The 27,098-nt window shown below is 39.5% G+C and overlaps 1 protein-coding gene across 8 annotated transcripts; it reads left to right on the forward strand.

Moving 5' to 3' along the window:
* LOC137002259 (oxysterol-binding protein-related protein 10) lies at positions 1-25,929 on the forward strand. Of its 8 annotated transcripts, XM_067361825.1 has the most exons (15): positions 282-411; positions 1,231-1,274; positions 8,874-9,049; positions 10,202-10,316; positions 12,992-13,071; positions 13,489-13,557; positions 14,680-14,871; positions 17,059-17,272; positions 20,055-20,185; positions 20,806-20,961; positions 21,040-21,511; positions 21,607-21,793; positions 23,170-23,352; positions 23,530-23,683; positions 24,613-25,929. In XM_067361825.1, exons 5-15 carry the CDS (start codon positions 13,021-13,023, stop codon positions 24,688-24,690), a joined length of 1,887 nt encoding a protein of 628 aa, XP_067217926.1. In that variant the 5' UTR covers positions 282-411; positions 1,231-1,274; positions 8,874-9,049; positions 10,202-10,316; positions 12,992-13,020; the 3' UTR covers positions 24,691-25,929. The 8 variants fall into 8 exon arrangements, with proteins under 8 accessions (XP_067217919.1, XP_067217921.1, XP_067217922.1 ...); XM_067361823.1 differs by lacking the exon at positions 10,202-10,316; XM_067361818.1 differs by lacking the exons at positions 1,231-1,274; positions 10,202-10,316 and having other exon boundaries at positions 1-411.
* The last annotated feature ends 1,169 nt before the right edge of the window (positions 25,930-27,098 follow it).

Genomic DNA, 27,098 nt, shown 5'->3' on the forward strand with positions numbered 1-27,098 from the left:
TGTCACGGCCGAGATATACGCGTTCAAATGTGTTTGTAATTTCCGGGTTGGACTGGAAGGAGGGTGTGTCTCTGATTCCCAACAGAAACACGCTGGATAGAGCAGAGAGAGAGACGCGCTCCGCGGGAAAATGGCATTGGGAAGAGGGAAGCGGAAGCGCAGCGCGATGGGAACGGGTTCCAACTCCTCCGTCATGATTTAGATCGGGATCCACTCCCGCATCGCGATGGAAAAGACGCTCTGCTCGTCGCAGCCGGTGGAGAGGAGGCTGGCGGCTCGGACGGGCTCGGCCTCGCTCGGGTTCGGCGCGTCTCCGCCGGGGAACATCGCGCCGCTGCAGTCCGGACGCACGCGCAGGATAGAGGGAGTGCTGAGCAAATACACTAACCTCATCCAGGGCTGGCAGAACAGGTACCGAACCAGAACACACTCAAGAACATGATGAAGTTTACAGAGACTGGGCTCAACTCGTGCCCTCACTGTGTCATTTCAGATCATCAGCACACATGCGCGGCACTGACATTTTTATTAGTTAAGGTCAGTTGTGTTCTGACAGCTTTCATTAGTGCAGTGTTAGTTCATATAAACATTAACATACAGTTATGTTTACATACACTACAAATATTACTGTACTCATATACATGCATACATAGGGCTGTCAAATCGATTGATCACAATTAATCACATCTAACATAAAAGTTTGTTTATATAATATGTGTGTGTGTGTATATACACACACATTATATACATATATACACATATATATAATTTAAATTATATATAAATATATATATAAGTTAATATTTCCCAATGATATACATGTATGTATATGGGTTTATAAATATGCATAGTAAACATATATTATACAAACACATACTTTTATGTCAGATGCAATGAATAGATTTGAGAGCAATTTTATATATGTATAGAATGTTAGGAGAATTATAGTATAAGACAAGCTTTAAATGAGTATATACACTCTTGAACTGGCTTTTGAACTCCTATATGCTCATATTCTGTGATTATTATTCTCATATTAGTGGTGTGTTATCATCTTTGGTGTATTCTGGCATATGTCCATCATTACTCAAGTGTTGCATCAGAACAAAAAGTTCAAACTTCCTGATGTTGATGTGTTTTTTCATTGAGTTAAAGCTGAATTCATCATTCATCCTGTTATTTTAGTCATCGAACAAACACTCAACGTCAGACTTGTTGCTCGTTTCACAGGAGATTCTGAGGTGATCTGATATTCACGAAGAATTGCACAAGAGGTCAGGATACACACACACACACACACACACACATGAACGTTATCTGCATGAGAATCTGAGCTTTGGTCTATAAACACAGTCTGTCTGTATGTTGTAAAACAGCAGAAGTGGAAACAGTTTCTTCACACACACAGGCTATTTCAAGCTCTTCTCATGGTCTGATGGTGGAGATTGAGGTTGTGTAAACGCATCAGTTTTCGGGTGTTGTGACCTGTGTGTGTGTGTGTGTGTGTGTGTGTGTGTGTGTGTGTGCAGTCAGTGAAGAGATGAGCTTTGATATTCAGAGCAGATTCACACACACCTGCACATCTGATTTACTGCTGACTCAAGAGAAGTTTGTTCTGTTATGATACATACTTACATTTTCTTAACTTTCATGAATTTAATTTATTCCATTAACAATTTAATCAATCTTTTAAAATCAAATAAAAAAAAAAAGAATTAATTCAAAATAAAACATTGCATTTTTATTTTTTCAATATGGATGTCTCTTGATTATGATATTCCTTAATAATAATAATCTAAAATCAATGTTATTATCATTAGTAGTAGTAGTATTGCTTTGAAAAGCACATTTTACTGTATTCTAGTGATATATTTTGATCATAATTTTTTAAGTTAACTTGAACTCACACTTTTATTTTGGCGAATTGTCATAAAAAAATCAAGTTTCTGTGATTATTTGACATGCCAGAGTTTTTATTTTTTTAATTTTTAGAAATGAAATGTTGAAATGCTTGTTAAATGCTTTCAGAGCGGCTCTGAAGATGAAGTTTATGTGGTTTCATCTTTATATAGACATGCTAAAAAGCAGATTGCACGTTTAAACAGCAGTCGTTAATGATTACAGATGCTAGTTCATAGCGCCATTTAATTTGATTAATTTAACTACATTATTTTTGATTTATTATTCCAAAATTTGCCAAATTCTGTGACATTATGCTGAATCTGCTCTTCATTTGATCTAAATGTTGCTAGGAGAACTTATTGAGATATTCAAATTATTAAAATATAATTAGATATTAAAATTCTGCCCCATGTGCAGTTATTCAGACCATAGTGTAGGAAGAGATGATAAAATAGGGCTGACATTTTCGGATAGTCACACAAACACACACACACTGGTTTCTCTGTGTTCAGCAGGTTCAAGCTGATTTTGTCCTGTAATATAGTATGAATATGTCTGATATGAGTTATTCATGGCGTGTGTTTGTCCTTGATCTCTCTGGCTGTTGAACAGTTGATCTGTTGTGGTTTTCACATCTAAAGCTTATTTAAACACTTCTTACTGCCAGAGCTGCTTTAGTATCATTGAGTTCTTCTTCATTTACATTTTAATTCTAGTTAAAGTTTAAGTAATTTTATTGTGTGTATTTCTCATTTTTAGTAGACTAAAAGACAGCCTGAAGAATAGAAATGTAACTCTGTTCTGCGATTATGAGCTAGAGCGGAATGAAGTCCTCTTTACAGACGACATGTTTCTCACAGCACAGATCTCAGAGCTTTTTATGAATATGTAAATGTAAAGTAAAGGTGGCCGAGTTTGTTTTAGAGAAGAGAAAAATGCATCTGTAGTTTTATTTCTTTGTTATTTTTCGGTGAGACTCTCAGGTGTATCTGTGGGTGACGGATCCTGATGTGTTTGTGTCACAACAAAAGATCAGCTCCGTGTTCTAAACAACAGAACGCTTTTCAACGTTCTATTTTTACATTTAAACTGCAGTATATCTCAACAGCTCTTCAGTGAACGTGTCTGTTTAACTAATAAATGTCCAGGCAGTAAATGAGTCAGGAAATGTTAATCCAGTTTCAGCTCTGATGGATTCCACCGGTGTAAACGTAACACATGCATTATTTCACCAGCACTGAATAGGAAACACTGAGAGCAAAGACTTTTTTTTTTTTTCAAGTAATTAATACTTTTATTAATCAAGGATGCATTAAAGGGATAGTTCACCCAAAAATGAAAATTTGATGTTTATCTGCTTACCCCAGTGCATCCAAGATGTAGGTGACTTTGTTTCTTCAGTCGATCACAAATGATGATTTTTAACTGCAACCGCTGCCGTCTGTCAGTCAAATAATTGCAGTAGATGGGAACTTCATCTATAAGAGTGAATAAACCTTGCTTAGACAAATCCAAATTAAACCCTGTGGCTCGTGACGACACATTAATGTCCTAAGACACGAAACGATCGGTTTGTGTGAGAAACCGAAAAGTATTTATATCATTTTTTACCTCTAATACACCACTATGTCCAACTTCGTTCAGCTTCCTGTTAGTGATGTCTGATCGCGCTCTGTCAACGGCAGTGATGTCTCGCGCATATACTTCAATGAGTGTCAGACATCACTGCCGTTGACAGAGCGTCGTCACGACACGTTGTGTCGTCACGAGCCGCAGGGTTTCATTTGGATTTGTCTAAGCAAGGTTTATTCACTCTTATAGAAGAAGTTCCCATCTACTGCAATTATTTGAATGACAGAGGGCAGCGGCTGCAGTTAAAAATCATCATTTGTGATCGACTGAAGAAACAAAGTCACCTACATCTTGGATGCACTGGGGGTAAGCAGATAAACATCACATTTTCATTTTTGGGTGAACGATCCCTTTAAATTGATCAAAAGTGACAGTAAAGACATATATAATGTTACAAAAGAATCTATTTAAAATAAATAATGTTCTTTTTAGAATCCTAAAAGAAAATATGAAACTGTTTTCAACATTGATAATAATCATAAATGTTTCTTGAGCAGCAAATAATCATATCAGAATGATTTCTGAAGGATCATGTGACACTGAAGACTGGATTAATGATGCTGAAATTCAGCTTTGATCACAGAAATAAATTACATTTTACAATATATTCACATAGAAAACAGCTGTTTTACATTGGAATAATATTTCACAAATTTTTCAAATAGATGCAGCTTTGGTGAGCAGAAGAGACTTAAAAAAAAAACATCCATCCTGCCAACTCCAAATTTTGTAATGTTAGTGCATAGCAGATTTTTCTTGAACCTTTTAGCAAAAATATAGTTAATAATAATTCTGTTGTGTCTCTTCACTCTCTGTTTCACATACTGTGTGTTTGTCAGTGTAATGTGATTGTCACAGCAGCATCTTGAGCGTGTTAAACCGCCTGCCAACACATGGCACAGGAAACACTGCTGCTTCACTGCATGTTTAGATGAGAGAGATCGGTCAGTCCTGGAAGTGAAGGTTATGCCGTGATACAGTGTGTCAGATGGTGAAGTTGAGTTGGCTTCCTGACCTCTGACCTCCTCCTCACGGCATCACTGCACCATCTCTGCGGTTTCCATGAGCGTTTTTTTAATGCACTCCTGCAGCTGGTTTCCAGGGTGACGGTGGATTCAGAGAGCGAGAGCGCAGTAAACGAGAGCGCTTGAACCCGTCTGACTCAGGACAGGCCGCACAGCTCAGAAAACACTCTCGGTGTATCAAAGCTCATAACTGGAGTGTTGTGCGTCTGTATAACAAAAATATGCGCTGAGAACATTTGTCTAATGTTGCCGTCAAGTTATGGGAACGTTATTTCTGTAAACGTCCAGATTTTTAAATGTTTTTCAAACGATAAGGGAACGTTCCATTTTGAATGTTACTTTTGAATGTTCTCTGAACATTCCGAAACGAGTTGTAACATTTAAAAAATGTTCAGAATAAAACATTCCGTGAAGGATGTACGCAGAAGCTTGTCAGTGCTGCTATTGTTGTTGTGCTGGACTTGAAACCTTCAGCCATAAAAGTGAATTATTCACAGATATGATTTCAATACTGAGTCACTACATGTGTCTGTTATCTAGGACACACATAAACTAAAATAAACCACATGCTCGTATGATGAATGAAGCTCGTTCTGACTGTGTTTGTTTGCTTCAGTAAATCCACGAGGTGCTTCTGGAAGCCAGGTTTGTTTTATGTCTTTGTGAACATGATTACATGCTCTTGAAAGGCTCTGATTCGAGGTCAGAGCACATTTAAAGTGTTTAGTGCCGAAGGCTGGAGTCTGTGGACATGAAGAGAATCCTCCAAGAGAATGGACTCTAATTTTATCATGTCTATTATCAACTGTAACTCTGTCCTTTGCCTTTATGAGACTATTTTTGGTCATTTTAAAAATCTTACTATAAAAATGGTGTCGTGTGAAGTATTTTCTATGAATTTTTTCTCAATAAAACGTGCTTAAGCATGAATCAAACCAAACAGCTTTGATAGTCACATTACAAAATTGGTAAAATTTTTCATCAATCAACTCAAAAAACAATGGTACAAAATAAAACAATTGGTTTCATTTTTATCACATATAATAAATGTGTTTTACATTTAATCGTGACATTTAAATGACATTTAATCATTTAATCACATTTTACGTGGATTGCAAAATATTCAGTAGTTTCAGAGTATAAGGAAACTGACTTGATCGCCTCATTTGCAGTGCAGCATTATGGGTAATTTAGTTCTTAAAGGATTTAATTGGGCAATTAAATAATAACATAAAAACCTAAGTGGTAATCACATTTAATTTGCTGCTTTTTGAGAAGCAAATCTCCTCATTTAACAATCTCAGAGCTCATGGTCTGTACTGAACGGTTTATATGTTCTTTCTTTATAAAGGAAATCTACAGGATTTTTACTTCCGTCTGTTGCGTGAGGAAACTGGACTGCACAGACTGGATCTGTTTCTGTGCGCTAAAAGAAGAAGTGTGGCTCGATTTTAAACTAGTATAGACTAACAAATCATCTTGAAACAAAATTACTGTGCATTTTGAGCTGGATATACAACTCATGCATGTTGTTGAGCTGTGATTATAGTGCATATGGCAGTGCAGATCTTATCATTATTTACATTTATGATTGACCTTTATGGAAAAATTAGCCTGTCACAAGTAGAACAAAGATCCATGCTTTTGCGTGTATGTTTTTGTGTGTTTGTTAGGGATGCACTGATATGAAAATTTTGGCCGATACCAATAACCGATAATTCTTCAAAAGCCGATAACCGATATATTGGCTGTTAAATCTAAATCCAATTTTTATATAATTTTTGAGAGCCTCCATTATTTATCGGCTTTAATATATCGGCCAAACTTTTATCAGGCCGATAACGATAACATTAAAAATGAACATATATAGGCCGATACCGCTATTGTGGCCGATATATTGTGCATCCCTAATGTGTGTGCATGTGAGTGTGTGTTGTGTGCGTGCTTGTGTGTGTTTCGGTGTGTGTGTGTGTGTGTGTGTTTGTGGTGTAGTGAGTGAATCTTGTTCATGGTCAGTGCTTCTGTTTCTGTGATCAGAGTCATTGATCTGGTTTAGAAGAAAAAAACACTCTTTCTCTCCTCCCTAAAAAAACGTTTGTATTGCAAAAATAATTGCAAAATTGCACCCATTCTTATATATACACTTTTTGGTATCCTAGTATTGCATTTTGATTTTAATTTTACCAGCATTTGAGGAATAGATTATTTCTACAGTACAGATTGTTGATATGGTTTATATTTGTTTATCCAACTTAATATAATATCCCATGTTCACATTCATAATAGTGTCTATAATGGTTTTGTTAAACTGGTGAAAAACACTTACTTTTGATAAATCACCAGAAAGCATGGCTAATTCAAATAAAAATATGAGAGTGGTATTCTCAGGTTTGGATCGTGTCCATCTCTGTAAACCAGTTCTTCAGCTGCGGTTCTGTGTTTCTCTCTCATGTGCAGTTTCTTGAAGGGTTTAATCACACAGAGAGCTGAGCTTGACTTTCAGTCTCATTTACACCCTCTAATTGTCAGAGCGGCTGATTGGTGCGCTGGCCTCTGGCCAGAGGGATTGTGGGATTGAAGAGAGTCAATCATCTGAGCTCAGCAGTCACATGCAGATCTTCAAGTCAATTTGTACAATGTACATAATGTGTGTGTATATATATATATATATATATATATATATATATATATATATATATATATATATATATATATATATATATACACACAGTGGGTACAGAAAGTATTCAGACCCCCTTAAATTTTTCACTCTTTATTATATTGCAGCCATTTGCTAAAATCATTTAAGTTCATTTTTTTCCTCATTAATGTACACACAGCACCCCATATTGACAGAAAAACACAGAATTGTTGACATTTTTGCAATTTACTAAAAAAGAAAAACTGAAATATCACATGGTCCTAAGTATTCAGACCCTTTGCTCAGTATTTAGTAGAAGCACCCTTTTGATCTAATACAGCCATGAGTCTTTTTGGGAAAGATGCAACAAGTTTTTCACACTTGGATTTGGGGATCCTCTGCAGCTGAAAAACACCCCCACAGCATGATGCTGCCACCACCATGCTTCACTGTTGGGACTGTATTGGACAGGTGATGAGCAGTGCCTGGTTTTCTCCACACATACCGCTTAGAATTAAGGCCAAAAAGTTCTATCTTGGTCTCATCAGACCAGAGAATCTTATTTCTCACCATCTTAGCAAACTCCATGCGGGCTTTCATGTGTCTTGCACTGAGGAGAGGCTTCCGTCGGGCCACTCTGCCATAAAGCCCCGACTGGTGGAGGGCTGCAGTGATGGTTGACTTTCTACAACTTTCTCCCATCTCCTGACTGCATCTCTGGAGCTCAGCCACAGTGATCTTTGGGTTCTTCTTTACCTCTCTCACCAAGGCTCTTCTCCCCCGATAGCTCAGTTTGGCCGGACGGACAGCTCTAGGAAGGGTTCTGGTCGTCCCAAACGTCTTCCATTTAAGGATAATGGAGGCCACTGTGCTCTTAGGAACCTTAAGTGCAGCAGAACGTTTTTTGTAACCTTGGCCAGATCTGTGCCTTGCCACAATTCTGTCTCTGAGCTCTTCAGGCAGTTCCTTTGACCTCATGATTCTCATTTGCTCTGACATGCACTGTGAGCTGTAAGGTCTTATATAGACAGGTGTGTGGCTTTCCTAATCAAGTCCAATCAGTATAATCAAACACAGCTGGACTCAAATGAAGGTGTAGAACCATCTCAATGATGATCAGAAGAAATGGACAGCACCTGAGTTAAATATATGAGTGTCACAGAAAAGGGTCTGAATACTTAGGACCATGTGATATTTCAGTTTTTCTTTTTTAATAAATGTGAAAAAATGTCAACAATTCTGTGTTTTTCTGTCAATATGGGGTGCTGTGTGTACATTGAGGAAAAAAAATGAACTTAAATAATTTTAGCAAATGGCTGCAATATAACAAAGAGTGAAAAATTTAAGGGGGTCTGAATACTTTCCGTACCCACTGTGTGTGTATATATATATATATAATTTTGTTGCTTCTGTTAATTGTAATAATATGCAGTAATTAAATGCAGCATGTCACAACAGCTTTCCGTGTTCTGTATTTCATGTCCAAAGTCCTTATGTTTTTATGTTTTTGATAAGTAGTCATATTATTTCAGACAGATGGTCCAGTGCAACAGAAAAATAAGTGGAAAATAGTTATTAATTCCAGCTCTATTGGATTCACTTCCATGTTTTGGAAAAGTCCAGATCCAGTTCTATTGTGATGCATCTCATTTTGTGTTCGTGTGTGTCTGCAGGTATTTCGTGTTGGACCCTGATGTGGGTCAGCTGCAGTATTTTGTGAACGAGCAGGGGCGGAGCCAAAAGCCGCGTGGTTCTCTGCCTCTTATTGGTGCGTCCGTGACGTCGAGCGACGAGGCGCCTCACATGTTCATCGTCAGCTCGGCCAATGGGGAGCTCTACAAACTCAGAGGTATTTTTACACTCGCTTCTTGAGCTTCAAGATGTGCATGTGACTCTCAGGTCAGTGTATTTGGGTGACAGTGGCTGAAGGTTACTGTCTCGCCGTTACTGTGGCAACCAGTTTAAGAAATTCATGTTCCATGCAGGAGTTTGTGCCAATGACATCACTGAGGATCATGTGACTGTCATTGTCCAGAGCATTTATTCAGGGGTTTCTCTCTCTGTACTACTGGAGGTTTCTCAGTCTGTCCAGTCTATTCACATGACAAATATATATATATATATATATGTATATGTTCAGTCCACGTCTGTGTCTTCAGGTCTAGTGTTGAGTCTTAATGACTCTGTGACTCGTTCACCTCATGTTAATTGCAGTCATTTCATCTCCTGCTCATTATAGAAGCATCATTCTGTCATAATTATATCAAGAGCTTGTTTAAATTGCTAATGCCGAGCTGCTCGAAGTGAAGGTTATTCGTGATGAAGCATTCTCCACAGCTCATAAGATTGAGCATTAATCTGATTCTGATGAAGGTGATGCAGCATGAGAGAGAAAATCAATTTCTATGAGCATCAATAACTAAGAAACATCTGCCACATTGACTTTCAGAAGATCTGCTCACTACTGCCATCGCAAGGGGCTTTGGGTAATTACTGTAAGTTCTGGGAGCTGGTTTTTAGCTGGTCTAAAGTGGTTCTCACTTGTAAGGATTTGGCTAAGCTACACTATAAAAAAATGTAAATTTTATTTATTGATTTTATTTTTATTTATTTAGAAGGCTTGCAAGATCAGAAGGTGTAGTAAGCTTACACTTTAGGCATCTGATGATTCGTTTTGATTTTGATTCAGTTACAAAATGTTACAAAAGTGTGTGTGTGTGTGTGTGTGTGTGTGTGTGTGTGTGTGTTTACATTCGGGCGGCTGGTGATCCAGATATATTCCAGCTCTCACTGCTGCTGTTTCTCATTAATGGTCTGTTTGTGGTTCATTCAGTCTCAGTGCTGAAGCTCAGTGAAGTTCAATAGTTACAGCTCGAATACTTCACTGATGCTTGTTTTGTTAATAGAAATAGTCTTTACTTCCTCTTTGGTAGAGTGACTTCCTGTTCAATGCAAAGAATTCTGTTTTGCGTCCAAAATGAAATACTTCCCTACTATATAGTAATCGAAAAATAGTAGGTGAAAAGGCCCCGGATGACCTACTGCTTCTGGCGAGATTCTGAAGTGTGCATTCGGTGGACACTTTACCATCCCATGAGGCCACGGGACACATGAAAGTAAACATTATAAACTTTATTTACGCTTTATGGTACTGAAGTTCCTATTGTAGTGCACTGCATCGCTTTGATGTGTTCATGACCCGTTTAATCTAGTCTAAATGCAGTGAATTTCATCTTATTCTCCTGAATGTCTTTTCCCAGATAACGCATTAGTTCTGGTTTATGGTCCCACAGCAGCTAAACACCTTGTTGCTCCACCTGCTACAGTAGCCACACCCCAAACTCTGCACCTGTTACAGTAGCCACGCCCCAAACTCTCCACCCACTACAGTAGCCACGCCCAAACTATCTGCCAGCTACAATAGCCATGCCCCAAACTCTCAGTCTGTTACAGAAGCCACACCCAAACTCCCCGTCGTCTACAGTAGCCACGCCCCAAACTCTCCACCCACTACAGTAGCCACGCCCCAAAATCTCCACCCACTACAGTAGCCACGCTCCAAACTCTCCGTCTGCTACAGTAGCCACGCCCCAAACTCTCCGTCTGCTACAGTAGCCACGCCCCAAACTGTCCGTCTGCTACAGTAGCCACGCCCCAAACTTTCCGTCTGCTACAGTAGCCACGCCCCAAACTTTCCGTCTGCTACAGTAGCCACGCCCCAAACTTTCCGTCTGCTACAGTAGCCACGCCCCAAACTTTCCGTCGTCTACAGTAGCCACGCCCCAAACTCTCCACCCACTACAGTAGCCACGCCCCAAAATATCCACCCACTACAGTAGCCACGCTCAACTCTCCGCCAGCTACAGTAGCCACGCCCCAAACTGTCCGCTGCTACAGTAGCCACGCCCCAAACTGTCCGTCTGCTACAGTAGCCACGCCCCAAACTTTCCGTCTGCTACAGTAGCCACGCCCCAAACTGTCCGTCTGCTACAGTAGCCACGCCCCAAACTCTCCGTCTGCTACAGTAGCCACGCCCCAAACTCTCCGTCTGCTACAGTAGCCACGCCCAAACTATCCGCCAGCTACAATAGCTACGCCCCAAACTCTCCACCCGCTACAGTAGCCACGCCCCAAATTATCCGCCAGTTACAATAGCTACGCCCCAAACTCTCCACCCACTACAGAAGCCACACCCAAACTCCCCGTCGTCTACAGTAGCCACGCCCCAAACTCTCCACCCACTACAGTAGCCACGCCCCAAAATATCCACCCACTACAGTAGCCACGCTCAACTCTCCGCCAGCTACAGTAGCCACGCCCCAAACTGTCCGCTGCTACAGTAGCCACGCCCCAAACTGTCCGTCTGCTACAGTAGCCACGCCCCAAACTTTCCGTCTGCTACAGTAGCCACGCCCCAAACTTTCCGTCTGCTACAGTAGCCACGCCCCAAACTGTCCGTCTGCTACAGTAGCCACGCCCCAAACTTTCCGTCTGCTACAGTAGCCACGCCCCAAACTCTCCGTCTGCTACAGTAGCCACGCCCCAAACTTTCCGTCTGCTACAGTAGCCACGCCCCAAACTTTCCGTCTGCTACAGTAGCCACGCCCCAAACTCTCCCTCTGCTACAGTAGCCACGCCCCAAACTTTCCGTCTGCTACAGTAGCCACGCCCAAACTCTCCCTCTGCTACAGTAGCCACGCCCTCTCGTAGCCACGCTTTCCGTCTGCTACAGTAGCCACGCCCAAACTCTCCCTCTGCTACAGTAGCCAAAACTTTCCGTCTGCTACAGTAGCCACGCCCCAAACTCTCCGTCTGCTACAGTAGCCACGCAAACTCTCCCTCTGCTACAGTAGCCACGCCCCAAACTTTCCGTCTGCTACAGTAGCCACGCCCCAAACTTTCCGTCTGCTACAGTAGCCACGCCCCAAACTCTCCCTCTGCTACAGTAGCCACGCCCCAAACTTTCCGTCTGCTACAGTAGCCACGCCCCAAACTCTCCCTCTGCTACAGTAGCCACGCCCCAAACTTTCCGTCTGCTACAGTAGCCACGCCCCAAACTCTCCCTCTGCTACAGTAGCCACGCCCCAAACTTTCCGTCTGCTACAGTAGCCACGCCCCAAACTGTCCGTCTGCTACAGTAGCCACGCCCCAAACTTTCCGTCTGCTACAGTAGCCACGCCCCAAACTCTCCGTCTGCTACAGTAGCCACGCCCAAACTATCCGCCAGCTACAATAGCTACGCCCCAAACTCTCCACCCGCTACAGTAGCCACGCCCCAAATTATCCGCCAGTTACAATAGCTACGCCCCAAACTCTCCACCCACTACAGAAGCCACACCCAAACTCCCCGTCGTCTACAGTAGCCACGCCCCAAACTCTCCACCCACTACAGTAGCCACGCCCCAAAATATCCACCCACTACAGTAGCCACGCTCAACTCTCCGCCAGCTACAGTAGCCACGCCCCAAACTGTCCGCTGCTACAGTAGCCACGCCCCAAACTTTCCGTCTGCTACAGTAGCCACGCCCCAAACTCTCCCTCTGCTACAGTAGCCACACCCCAAACTCTCCGTCCACTACAGTAGCCACGCCCCAAACTCTCCACCTGTATACAAAATCTTACAGACTTTATCTTTAACTATAATAACTCTAGTGTCTTTACTTCAGTCATAATCTAACATGACATAATACAATGCATGTTTTGTTGCCATGGTATCTATAATGCATTAATATTTTGCATATTTACTCTCTCTCTCTCTCTCTTGTTTCCTCCCATAATTCCACTGTGTCAGCGGTGGACGCCACAGAACAGCAGCTGTGGATGACGCAGATACAGGCCGGTACCAGACGCCACTCCGACAGCAGCGCCAAGGTGTGTGAACACTCACACTCACTCACATACACTCACACACTCACATACACACTCACACACGTGTGTTGGAGTATGTTAATAAGTTATTATGGGACAGCCTGTTTTTTTTTGCTTTTGGGAGAGTTTGAGTTGTGTGTGTGGCATGCAAAGATTTGTAATGCAATCACTAATAGTGAAATATAATGACAAGGACATCTGATGTGTGTGTGTGTGTGGTCCATATGATGTCAATCTAATGATGCACACAGGGTTCTGAGGGAGTTTAAGGTTAGGAGAGTCTGATGAGATGAACTCACTGATATAGCTCTGAACCTCACTGACTCCAGAGCTCATGTTGGTCTGTGGACACTCCTGTTATAGTTTCGGCCCGTTGTGTGTTTGTGTGGATGCTGTAATCTGATCTGCTGTCCTTCACAGATGAGGAAACTGAAAGACTGTGATGAGAATCTTTGTGTCAACCAAACGCAGAACACACTGGATGCACAGGTACATCGCACACAATCACACTCACTCACAGATAGATTTTTAAACTGTACAAACATCTTTCCTCACTTTATGGATTGATTCTTACTGTAGAGAAACACTCTATGAATGACTTGTGTGTTTTTCACTCATTGATCTTCACTGATCATTAATCTTCAGCACACAAACACGCCGAATGACTTTTGTTTAACGTCATGTCTATGTTTTATATATACGTTACCAATAAAAAGAGGTTTTCCTCCATCATTTACTGATTAACAGGAGATTTTTGTGCATGTGTGATAAAATCCTGTGAGATTCAATCCGCTCTAAATGTTCAGATCAATCTTTAGAAAGCTGAGAACAAAGTAATAAAGTCTTACTGAGTACATGCATTAAAAATGAATTAATTTCATCCAGTGTTATTTTAGTATCATTGAGATGTTATTATAGTTTTTATTAATTTGTTTTTGTATTATATTTTACGTTTTTAATTTTAGTATTTTTTTTTTGTTTTGTTTTTGTCATTTTTATTTCTTAAATAAAAATCAATTAAAAAAATTATATAGACATTTTTTTAAGTTTAGGGTAATTTTGGTACATCAACTTAAACTAAATCAAGAAATGTTTCCTTGACATTGAATAAAATGAAAAAAAAAAGTTTTAATATTTTATTTTATATCAGTTAACATTTATTTTACTATAGTAACAAAAATATTGTCATGGTTTTAGTGATAACCCTGATTTAATTGTTATTAAATTCTCATTTTCATTTAGTTACTAAAATCAACTAAAACTGAAATAATAATGAATAGAAACTGTAAAAAAAGAGACAAAAACAACAAAGTTACTAAAATTAAAATGTAATATATATATATATATATATATATATATATATATATATATATATATATATATATATATATATATATATAAAATAAAAACTTAAAAACTAATAAAAATGACAAAATTACTAAAACTTTAACTAAAATTAAAGTGAAAACAGAAAATACTAAAATTAAAAACTAATTCAAGCTATTAATAAAAGCTATGACGGTATCTCAGTGATAGCAAAGTAAGGCTGTGTGTGTGTGTGTGTGTGTGAGTGTGTGTGAATCTTTCACCGTGTCTCTCTGTCCGTCTCAGGGTTCATCGGGCCGCACGCGGAGCTTCTCTCTGCTTCCTCACCTCCCTCCGTCTTCCTCTCCTGCGTCTCAGAGGCACCTTCCTCACCCCGGGCCTCCGAGCAACATCGTCACCATCACGCACCACAAGTCGCCTGCAGCCGCCCGCCGTGCCAAAAACCAGTATCCACAGCGCCTCCTGGAGGTCAAAGAGGTCAGACACACACACACACACACACACACACACACACACACACACACACACACACACACACACTAACTCACTGACATTCAAAGAAATTCAGTGCAGCGTAAGAATTTGATTAGTCCAAAACACAAATATTTTAACTAGTTTTTATAATATTATTTACATATAGCACTACAAAATCACCCCATTTTGTTTTCAAAATCTTTATAATAGATATTGACATCAAATGGCATTCTAAGAAATGAAGAGTTTATTTAAGAGTTTAATTTCACATCATCTATAAAATCAAATGTATGTGCATTTTAATATCATCTGATGTTTCAAAGATACCCGGTAATTCATACTGAATATTAAATGCATTATTAAACGCTACACTTGAAGCATTTATACAGTTTCCTGCATTTATGCATGTGGCAGATGCTTTTATCCGAAGTGACTTACATTGAATTTATGATAGAGATTTTATTAATGTAAATCACTCTGGATAAAAGCATCTGCCACATGCACAAAGGTAAATATGTAACGCAACTAAAACACGCCTCCTGTTCACTGGATTTTCTCTTGAAACATCATCTTCATTAAACAGAAATGTATCACAGAGATGTTTCTCCTCATATAAAGTGAGTTTTGAATTCTATGGGTTTCATTTCTGTGCCAGAACATCATTTAGTGAATTAAAGTGCTGCGTCAGCTGAAACATTATTACCTCATCTGTCAGATCTCACGTGATCATCCGCCTCGACTTCAGTTCAAACTTTCAGGCCCTCGATTTCATCAGCAATAAAGGAAAGTCAGTCAGAGTTAGAGGAAGTTCAATGGAAGATAATGAAGATACTTACCACTTTTATTCTTTATAATAATGTGCCAAGAATACAGTAAGAAAGTCAATCACCAATTTTAATTTCATATTAACTACTGTACATGATCAAAGCTACAGTACAAACAGTACAGTGTTTTCTATGTGAATATATAGTAAAGTGTAATTTATTCCTGTGATCAAAGCTGAATTTTCAGCATCATTACTCCAGTCTTCAGTGTCACATGATCCTTCAGAAATCATTCTAATATGATGATTTGAATTCAATTCAGTTGTAAAACAGACGAAAGACAAGTGACATTATTCAACATTCATCTTGGATGATTAGTAAATTATTGTAGTAACTGAACATGACAGTCTTCTATGGAAGCTTGTTTCTTCTACAGAATAAAACAATTTAAAAGATAACTGAGCCTTTTTTCTCGCAATTCTGACCTTTTTTTCTTAATTTTGACCTTTTTCTCACAATTCTGACATTTTTTGTGCAATTCTGACCTTTTTTTCTTAATTTTGACCTTTTTCTCACAATTCTGACTTTTCTCGCAGTTCTTTTCTCTCACAATTCTGACATTTTTTGCGCAATTCTGACTTTATTTCTCGCAATTCTTTTTTCTCACAATGCTAACTTTCTTCTCACAATTCTGACCTTTTTCTTGCAATTCTGACTTTTTTCTCTCACAATTCTGACTTTATTTCTCGCAATTCTTTCTTCTCACAATTCAGACCTTTTTCTTGCAATTCTGACTTTTTTCTCTCACAATTCTGACTTTATTTCTCGCAATTCTTTCTTCTCACAATTCAGACCTTTTTCTTGCAATTCTGACTTTTTTCTCTCACAATTCTGACTTTATTTCTCGCAATTCTTTCTTCTCACAATTCAGACCTTTTTCTGGCAATTCTGAAATTTTTTTCTCAATTTTGACCTTTTTCTCACAATTCTGACATTTTTTGCAAAATTCTGACTTTATATCTCGCAATTCTGACCTTTTTCTCGCAATTCTGACCTTTTTTTCTCAATTCTGACCTTTTTCTTGCAATTCTGACTTTTTTCCTTTACAATTCTGACTATTTCTCACAATTCTGACATTTTTTGCGTAATTTTGACTTTTTTTTTTCGTGCATTTCTCACAATTGCAAGTTTATATCACACAATTCAGAGAAAGAAAGAGTCAGAATTGCAATATGTAAACTTGCAATTGTGAGATAAAAAGTTATTTTTTGTTTCATTCAGTGGCGGAAACGAGCTTCCAGTTTTGTGATGGTTAGCTCTGATGTTTTGACCAGAGTAACCCCTGGGGTTATGTTCTAGTTAGTAGTGAAACTGAACTGCTCCACCTGCTGGTCAACTGCAGTAAGAACCTTCCTCTTTTCTTCAGGCTATGAACCAGGCCGAGGGTCAGCAGAAGAGTCTGGTCCAGTCCATCGAGTCTCTGCCGGCGAGAGGATCCCTGTCCTGTCTGGATCAGGACCTGCTGCTGCTGAAAGCCACGTCTGCCGCCACGCTGAGCTGCCTGGGAGAATGCCTGACTATATTACAGCACAGCGCCGGACACAGCGGCAGCAGCAGCGCTAAGCCGGTTCACAACCGCGGTGAGTCCGACACGGACGCCCCACAGACTGAGTCGGCCAAAGATCAGGGCGAGGTCGACTGCGGCCCCTGTCCGTATATAACGGGGCCCATGCAGCTAAACGTTTGCAATAAATGCTGTTGAAGGGCTGTTTGCATGTTCAGTGTCTGTGTGAGTTCATCTGTATTTTGGTTCTTCATTTGTTCATTCAGTTCTGTGCCTGATTGTATCATTTGTATTTGTGCTTGAGTGTGTAACACGGATGAAACCGTCTCTCGATGCATGATTCGTGTGAGTGTTTGGAATCTGATTCCTGTTGCTTTTCAATGCTGGATGAACCACATGCCAAAGAAACACACAGGTGCCTGAAAACTCCTACCGACACAGTGGATCCAGTAAAACTTTCAGATCAACCCTGACATGGACTCAGGTGCTTCGCTCTGGGCGTCAAGATCAATCGCCATGATTTTATATTTGATTTTGTTTTATGTTTGATCATTTTTTTTAATGTTGATTGACTCGGCCAAACGAGAACTCTTTGATATGAATGGACACATTTGAGGAGAAACACTTGAGAGCCCAATGACTCTGTTCCTGGTCTGAATATTGTATGTTTGTTTCTGAATGTTGGTCTTCAGATCTCAGGTTCTGTTTCTTGTGTTTGGACAGAACATTAATTTCAGCGCTTTTTAATGCTGTTTTTCTTTTGTAAAATATATTTTTGTTCCTCTGAGAGTGTGCTTGTTCTTCTCTCGCCCTGAATGCTTCAAATTGAGGTGAAAATGAGACCCTATTGGTATATACTGAATGGACTGAATCCCAAACGGATCACCCAGAATGTTTCTGATGTTACAGAAATGAATTAAATTAATTAAAATCCTGAGTTTAGACGACACCTTTGATCTCTGACAGGTCTATTAAGGGTTAGTTGTGTGTATTGAGGGGGCGGGGCTGTGAATGGGGAGGGGTAATGACAAAGAGTGGGCAAGTCTTGGACAGGGGTGGGGCTGTGAATGGGGCGGAACCTGCAGATCCAAACGAGGGAAACGCCAATCAGGTAAATACATATTTTGTGTTTTGTTTGCATGATCCGTTTGTTCTTCATCACAATAATCAGTCAGAACATCGCACATATTCACACGTTCTCTTTTGTGCACGGATGTTTCTCTGCATGGTCTGTGTGATATTTATTTTTTTCCAGCTGTTTGAGAAATTAAAGAATTAATCTGAAGTGATGCTTGATGCTGTCAGATGTAGTGTTAATCTAGTTATTTCCTGCTTTTATATATATATATATATATATATATATATATAATATAAAATAAATAAATGTTTTCTATTTAAATATTTTAAAATTTATTTTGACTTGAGATCATCGCAAGCCCCGATCGGTCTCGGCAGCGCCGCTTCAAATCAAACACAGCTACTATCTTAATTTTTACTTTCTTGTTAAAGGCTCACCCAAAAATAAAAATTTTAAAATTACCCACCCTCATGTTGTTCCAGACCCGTAAGACTTTCGTTCATCTTCGGAACACAAATTAAGATATTTTTTATGAAATCTGAGAGGTTTCTGTCCCTCCACTGACAGTCTATGAAACTACCACTTTCAAGCCCCAGAAAGGTAGTAAAGACATCATAAAGTAATCCATGTGACTCTAGTGGATTGCTTTGTGCAAAAAATTAGAATTAACCTCTTTATTTACAAAATATTAATCTCCAACGCACGTTGGAGAATCCACTGGAGTCACATGGATTACTTTAATGATGTCTTTACTACCTTTCTGGGGCTTGAAAGGGGTAGTTTCATAGACTGTCAATGGAGGGACAGAAACCTCTCAGATTTCATCAAAAAGATCTTCATTTGTGTTCCGAAAGTTAATGAAAGACTTACAGGTTTGGAATGACATAAGGTAATTAATGACAAAATTGCCCTTTTTGGGTGAACTAAAACTTTAATAATATCTTAATTTTTATTTCCTGGAAGGAGACTGTTTTGAAGGAACTGAACAGGTTCAGATTCTAATGTTTTGTTTTCTTTTTGATGCATCTTGACTAAAGACATTAGCTTATGTTAAAACTTAAATGCAATGCAAGTGGCTTTCGATAAAAATGTGTAAATGTAATACTGATTTATTTAAAGGTCAGTAATCTACATGAGCACTTAGTCACAGAGAAGAACCGTATTTATTCATCTCAGTTCTGTAATTGGCTGAATCTGTCAGAATGTAAGGAAAACTTGACATCTGCTGATCAGAAATATTATGAGAGCAGGTGCCAATTCAGCAGATTCATCCAGCCCTGACGATGCTTTGATCATGACGTCATGAGAATTTATGAAATGAAACCAATTTATGAGATGTTTGTGCATCAGTACAAGACCCTTTCACATCTTTTCACAACACACTGAACGGCTGCCAGACACTCAGAAGTTTAGAATATAAAATTAACTTGTTATATTTATAAAAACAAACAATACATTGGTATTGGTTACACAACTGCCATGCTTTTCATGTGAAGGTCAAAGCAGCACATGTTTGTATTGAAAGCTGTGATTACATTCCTTCCCTGCTGAAAAAAACTGCCCTTAAGCTGGTTTTATCTGGTTTCTGCTGGTCAGGAAGTTCTAGTTTAAATGCATTTGTAAACCTTAAGCTTGGTTTACGCTGCTTTTCAACAGAGGGCTGAACATTGGCGCTGATGGACTGAAGAACTCCAGCTTAAGGTCACTAATTGATCTGGTTTGGAGTTTGGGCGTGATGTGTAACTGCTGACCGCTGGTCATGTGCTCTTCATTCCTGCAGAAAATGTTCCTGTATGGACCGTCCCAAAGTCGCCCTCAGAAGAAGGTCTGAGGAACAGCGGTGCTTCTACCCTGAGCTCCACAGAGCCCTCGCCCTCCATCAGGAAGAAGAACCTGCTGCAGAACACTGAGGTAAGACCATTTAGGCCCTGTTTACACCTGATATTAAGATGCATTTTGGTCGATCGGATCACAAGTAGATGAGAGAGACACATTCCCGTTTACACCTGGTGTTTAAATCCATCTCTTTTGTCCACTTTCAACCACTTCTGTCCTGATTTCTTCAAGGGGAGGGTCTATGGGCCGGTAAATGTATGTTTTTTTTTTTTTCAGATCTTTCAATCTAATGGACAAAATCACGGTGAATGTGTTATTAGAAATCAGGAATTGTGGGAGAACATTGTGCTTGGTACATTTATTTGTCTTCAAACCAAACTTGGGTCTTCAGCCGACAAAGTTTAAATCCTGTCCGGCTTGCACGCTTCCCATAATGTTTACGCGTTATGTCAGTAGGCAGAGAGTCTTTTGTGGCTGTTCGAACACATTCGAGCACATGAGTGTTTCCACAATGAAAGCAATCCGATCAAATGCATTTTCAACTATCTCTGGAAGTGGTCAAAAGTGGACATTTTAGTCTCTTTTTACACCTGTCATCCAAAATGCATCTTAATACCAGGTGTAAGCAGAGCCTTCCTGTCTGAGACTGGAATAACATTATGTATAATGCGTCCATGCGGTGTGTGTGATATAAGTGTTTGCAGCAGGACGGGATGGAGGTGATTTCTCCTGATGAGGAGGTGATGGATTCGGATGATAACTCTGAAGAAGATCTGGGTGTGCTGGAGGACCAGAGGAGCGTCATTCTGCATCTGCTGTCTCAGCTCAAACTCGGCATGGACCTCACACGGGTGCGAGTGAACTACACGACACATCTGATAATATTAGAGTTTCACTTTACATTACAGTAAAATATGTGGTTTGCGCAGGTTGTTCTTCCCACATTCATCCTGGAGAAGCGTTCATTACTGGAGATGTACGCTAACTTCATGGCGCACCCAGACCTGTTCCTGTCCATCTCCGCCGGAAACACGCCGGAGGAGCGTATGGTGCGTTTCGTCGAGTATTACATGACCGCCTTCCATGAAGGACGTAAGGGCGCTGTCGCCAAGAAGCCCTACAACCCGGTGCTGGGCGAGACCTTCTGCTGCTCGTGGGCGGTTCCGCGAGAACGTGTCCACCCACTGAGGGTGGAGCAGCGAGACGTGACCAATCAGGTGGCAGCAGGGGCGGAGTCAGACTATTACAGGGTGCGTTTTGTGGCGGAGCAGGTTTCCCATCATCCTCCGGTGTCTGGGTTTTACTGTGAGTGTGCGGAGAGAGGCATGTGCGTCAATGCGCACATCTGGACCAAGAGCAAGTTCATGGGAATGTCAGTCGGCGTATCCATGGTGGGAGAAGGTGGGTGACGCTCAGGGAAAAAACACAGGGAGTGTCGTAACACCAAACTCCATATGTTCAGTCTTGTTTAGGCAGTTTTGACCTTTGTCCATCAGGTGTGTTACACCTGCGGGATCACGGTGAGGAGTACGTGTTTACATTCCCGAGTGCGTTCGCTCGATCCATCATCACTGTGCCGTGGGTGGAGTTGGGGGGAAAGGTCACCATCAGCTGCGCCCAGACGGGATACTCTGCTAGCGTCACATTCCACACTAAACCCTTCTACGCGGGCAAAGTTCACAGGTCGGTGCTGCACTCACGTCGTGTCGGAAAGATTGGATTTACGAGTTGGACGAGTAAACTTTCCCTCTCTCTTGCAGCAACATCTCTTCTCTGATGATGATGAGGGCGGGGCAACCTGTCACTCACATGAGATCCACCAATAGCAAGCCACAACCATACAATCAATTCCCCACAGACAAAATCAAGCCCCGCCCTACATTTGTTCTTGTTTGAGAAATAGTTTCACACAGATATACGTCATAATAGGGAAGAAAAGACTAGCGCAACTTCTGTTTCATGCCAACTTTAAGGTCATGTGTCCACTAAAGTGTTTTTTCTAAATTCCAGACTATTTTGTTCAATTGTTTTCAATGGGAGCACCGCCAAAGTCCCTTTTAAGATAAGTCATTTCACTCAGTGGCCATCTTTGAAACACCTCTCGGGCATCCAAGTGCAGCTCCTATCTATATCTTTGAATGGGGAAACATCAAATTCTCCAAAGCTGTTTGCCTAGCTTTCGATTAAATTTCATATTTGAAATCACCAATGAAATCTGACAACAACTGCCTCATAAATTTTGTTTCTAAACACTCAAATCATGAGAAAAAACTGTATTTTTCAGGCTGGATCAAGCTAATGCGCATGTGCAATCTTATATGCGCGTCTCTATGGGAAACGTGCATCTGACTGTTTCTATAGGAACCTGAGCTTCTAACGGCTTCTGCAGTGATGCGTTGACTTTACTAATTGGCGATTGGCTCTTATTTAGAAGGCGGGACTTATTCCGCCATATTGTGCGTTGCAATTTCTCCCATTCAAAACAATACGAGTGATGCGTCTTATGTTATTCTATAGTCTTTAGCGCCATGTATGACGAGGGGCTGAGCATTTATTTCACACTGAGCACTGCGCACTTGCCATTTTTTCTGGCTTTTCCGAGAGTTGAAAAATGGGTAAAACACAGCACTCATTACTGTCACATTTTACCCAGCCTTCCAATCACAGTAGAGGAGGGGCGGGACAAATACCACACCGACCAACTATCACATCTTGCTTGTACAACGACAACAGAAATCTTGTTGAATTTTATTTAGAAAAGGTACATTGCCATCTTGCTCCAACTGAAGTGATTTGAAAGCACCTGACATCTTAATTATGACTTCCCAACTTGTAAATACGAATTTCCCAGGAGGTCTTGTGCGGTCATGTCAGCAAAATTTCACGGCAAAAAATGTCCACCATGACCAACTTTAATCTTTCACACTGATTGCATGGATTCCTATAGTAATTACTGTATTTCAATCATGAAAATTCTTTAAATGTAAATGCATTATTTTGATAGTTAAATGAGACGTAATTGAGAAGTCTCTGAGTGATGATGATGATGTGTGTTTCAGGGTAAGTGCAGAGGTGAAGCAGAACTCCAGCGGGACGGTGGTTTGTAAAGCTCAGGGCGAGTGGAACGGGATGCTTGAGTTCACATACAGCAGCGGAGAGACCAAGGTGATTGACACCAACAAAATGCCCGTCATCAAGAAGATGATTCGCCCGGTGGAGAAACAGGGCCGGAGCGAGTCCAGGTGATTTTTCACACTATTACTGTTTTTTTACTAAAATAAATGCAGCCTTGATGAACAGAAGAGACTTCTGTCAAAAAACATTAAAAAACTCTTGCAGACTCTTATGAACATATGGTTTTCCTAAAATACTGTAAATCAGTTGTGATATTCTGCCGGTCTGTGTGTGTTTGAGCTCAGGCGTCTTTGGCAGCATGTGACCGCGGCTCTGAAGGAAGGAAACGTTGATCTGGCGACTGAACACAAGCATCAGTTAGAGGAAGACCAGCGATCCGGCGAGAGACAGAGAGCCACCAACAACATGCCCTGGAAACCCAAATACTTCAACAAAGAGGTGCGTTCATGACCCAGACCGGCTCAGAAACTACAGCAACATGTGTTTGTGTTACAGACTGAACTGGGTTTGATATGGAAACCGCCACAGAATAAATTGTTTAATTCATTGTTTGAGTTCATATCTCACAATTCGGACTTTATAACTTGCAATTGCAAGTTTATAATTAGCAATTTTAACTCTTCCTCAGAAGTGTTAGTGGGCGTTTACACTACACCGTTTTCAACTATAAATGAAAACTTAGTATTGTTTTGGTCGTTCATTTACACGACAACAACGTTTTGGGGGTCTGAAAATGCAACGTTTTGGAAACGGTTTTCAAATTGCAATTTTTGAAAACGATACCGTTATCATCTCCGTGTAAACTACAAAAATGCAAATTTGTGAAAACTGTGATGTCGTGCAATTGCGTATTGTGCGTTCAGTCTATAGTCGTATGCATTTCTTTACAAAGTGACATCGCCATCTACTGGCCTGGCAGCAGAATACAGCAATTTTATTCATGTGAACGGAATTGTTTTGACACCATTGCCGTTTGTACACAAAATTTTTCAAAAACGCAAAGGAAAATCTTCTCTGTTTTTAGTACATTGTTCTTGTGTAAAAGTACCCTTAGATAAAAAGTTGCAATTGCCTTTTTTAATTTCGTAATTTTAAAAAAATGTCAGATTTGCGAGATTTAAACATGCAATTGCGAGAAATAAAGTCATATTTGTGAGTTATTAACTTGCATACCTTTTTATTCCTTGGTGGAAAAAACTTCCATAGTTTGAAATGTGACAAACTGCAAAAATGAACTAAATATATTAAAAAACTTTATCTAAAAAATGGACTGTTTAAAATTGTGATGTTTATCACTCTTGTGCAGCTAAGATGAAATCATTTTAAACAGCTTTTTCTAGAGTTTTTAATTGTGTTTGTCTGTGCAGGGTGACGGTTGGGTCTACAGAAACCCACTATGGAAAAGAGAGATAAACAACAAACCACAGGAGAGAGATGACCGTTGATCAGAACAACACAGGGACTCAACAAACCGCAAAAAAAAAAAAAAGACTGGATAATCATGCATTATGATGCATCACATTATAGACTGTACAGAAACCAATGTGTAAATATGAAAACATGGATGCATAGAATAGACTTTTATACACTGTATAAATTATATTATTTTTCACGATTATTTAACCGAACTTTTGTGAATATACACATGTACACAGTATTAATGTGATCTGCCATTAGATGATTTATTAACAGAGTCAGAAATTTACAAGCAACATGGAAGAGATGTTTATATTCAAGCTTCAAACAGTCATGAAAACACAACCAGCTCATATTTCACCCCAAAATCAGGATAAAAAATATTAATTACAAATTAAATTAAATAATAAAGTATAATTATATAGTAATTATATCATAAATAATATATACATCTTTTATAAGATTTTTTTACATTGTGAATTTACCACTTCAATTGTTAGTACTGCAATATAGTATTTTTTTACTCCATTACAGAAAAAATATTGTAATATAATATTTTATTTAAATCAGCATAAATTAAATGTGAAACAACAAATACTATCACAATGTACAAATACTTTGCCATTTAAAATATATTTATTTTAAATAAATCTTGACGTCCTAAAATAAGCTTCAGTTTCATATATTTTTAGTTAAGAAGAACTAAATGAAACCGTATTTTGGGGTGAAATATGACCTGCACATGCACACCTCAATCCTGTGACTTTATATTAACAGTATTCACTGATGTAAAGTACATTGATTTGAACTGTAGGTTCCCAGCAGTCACTGCTGTATGATACATGATGCAAGACTTTAAAGGGACAGTACTGTATTCTAAACTATATTCTGGATATAGCAGAAGAAGTGTTATAAAGCTCTACCCGGGACATGTGTTTTCTGATGAGTCTATGGGTTAGTTCACCCAAAAATGATCATTGTGTCATCAATTAACCACCTCATGTTATTCCAAACCCATAACACTTTTGTTCTTCTTCAGAGCACAAATGAAAATATTTTTATGAGAGATTTCTGTCCATCTATTCACCAAAAACTCTAAAGCTTCAAAATGATCTTAAAGAGATAGTTCAACCAAAAATGAAAATTCTGTCATTATTTACTCGCTCTCATGTTATTCCAAAACTGTATGAATTTCTTTCTTCTGCCAAACACAAAAAATATATATTTTAAAGAATGTCAATAACCTAATTAACAAAGGACGTAACATATTTGGGGGCTCGTCCGGGATCTCTATCCCTTTTTGGGAAAGGGATCTCAATTTTTTATATTGTTTACAGAGAGGTCCTGGGTTTATATCCCGGACGAGCCCCCAAATATGTTACATCCCTCGGAGTGTTGCCAAGTCTGTGGTTTTCCCGTGGAATTGGACTACTTTTACGCTGTTGCCACGGGTTGTTTTTAATATCCACAGGTTGAAGCAACCTCAAATAACATGACATTTAGCCCCTTGGATGCAAATTTTACCAGGGAACCCCGCCAAAATAGCGGATTTTACCTCCTGGAATGTGATTTTTACCGTGGGACACCCCTGAAATGCAATTGGGCTAGTTTTGAGAAGCAACTGGGCGGGTTTTGTTTGTCCCTCGTTATTTATATAGATGTTATTTGTCTAGGAAAATTATTAGACATAACAAATGTTTTGCACGTGTGTGTGACGACAGTGAGGGGATTGCAAGCGAAATGGGATGGACTAAAAGTTTTGTCGTTTTTACAAATAACATTTTTAATTTCTTTAAATGCAATAAAGTTAAGTAATAAAGAAAAAAAATGAATATTTACAATATGTACAAATTAGCAAGAACAAACAAAATCAAAAACAAACAATCTGGTGGAGAGGAAGGAGCAAGGGAGTCCTGTTTTTGACTTCCATAGTATTTATCAACTGTTTGGTTGCCCATATTCTATAAAATATCATCGTTTGTGTTCCGCAGAAGAAAGAAATTCATACAGGTTTGGAACAACATGAGGGTAAATCATGACAACATTTTTGGGTGAACTATCCCTTTAAGGAAATTTTGAAGTGTCAAGAGACTTTAAATGGAGGGACAGAAATCTTTCATGAAAATATTTTAATTTGTCTGGTTAATATGTACATTGGAAGGACGTGAGGGTGAGTAATTAATGAGTGAATGATCATAGGGTGAACTGTTCCTTTAAGGTGCGGTCACATTTATTGTTGCTCGCTGGATCGTTTCAGGAAAAAAATGCTCACGTAAAATTTGTGCATTTTAAAGTTGGTGATTTGAATTAACCATACTGACCAACCGAAAACTATGTGGTTTGAAAATGTGTTCTGTTTGAGCTGTGCTTTATACAAGAGACTTACTGTAAAGAATTTCGCGGAAATATCGCTAATGTGGCCGCACCTTTACACACA

Source organism: Chanodichthys erythropterus, chromosome 15 (assembly GCF_024489055.1).
Source record: "Chanodichthys erythropterus isolate Z2021 chromosome 15, ASM2448905v1, whole genome shotgun sequence".
In the NCBI taxonomy this organism is placed as follows: domain Eukaryota; kingdom Metazoa; phylum Chordata; class Actinopteri; order Cypriniformes; family Xenocyprididae; genus Chanodichthys; species Chanodichthys erythropterus.

Excerpts from the sequence above, each read along its gene's own strand:
- LOC137002259 (XM_067361818.1), top strand. The coding sequence starts at position 227 with ATGGAAAAGACGCTCTGCTCGTCGCAGCCGGTGGAGAGGAGGCTGGCG. Across the intron at positions 13,558-14,679 it reads AGAACACACTGGATGCACAG|GGTTCATCGGGCCGCACGCG; the intron begins GTACATCGCACA and ends TGTCCGTCTCAG. Across the intron at positions 21,794-23,169 it reads TACGCGGGCAAAGTTCACAG|GGTAAGTGCAGAGGTGAAGC; the intron begins GTCGGTGCTGCA and ends TGTGTGTTTCAG.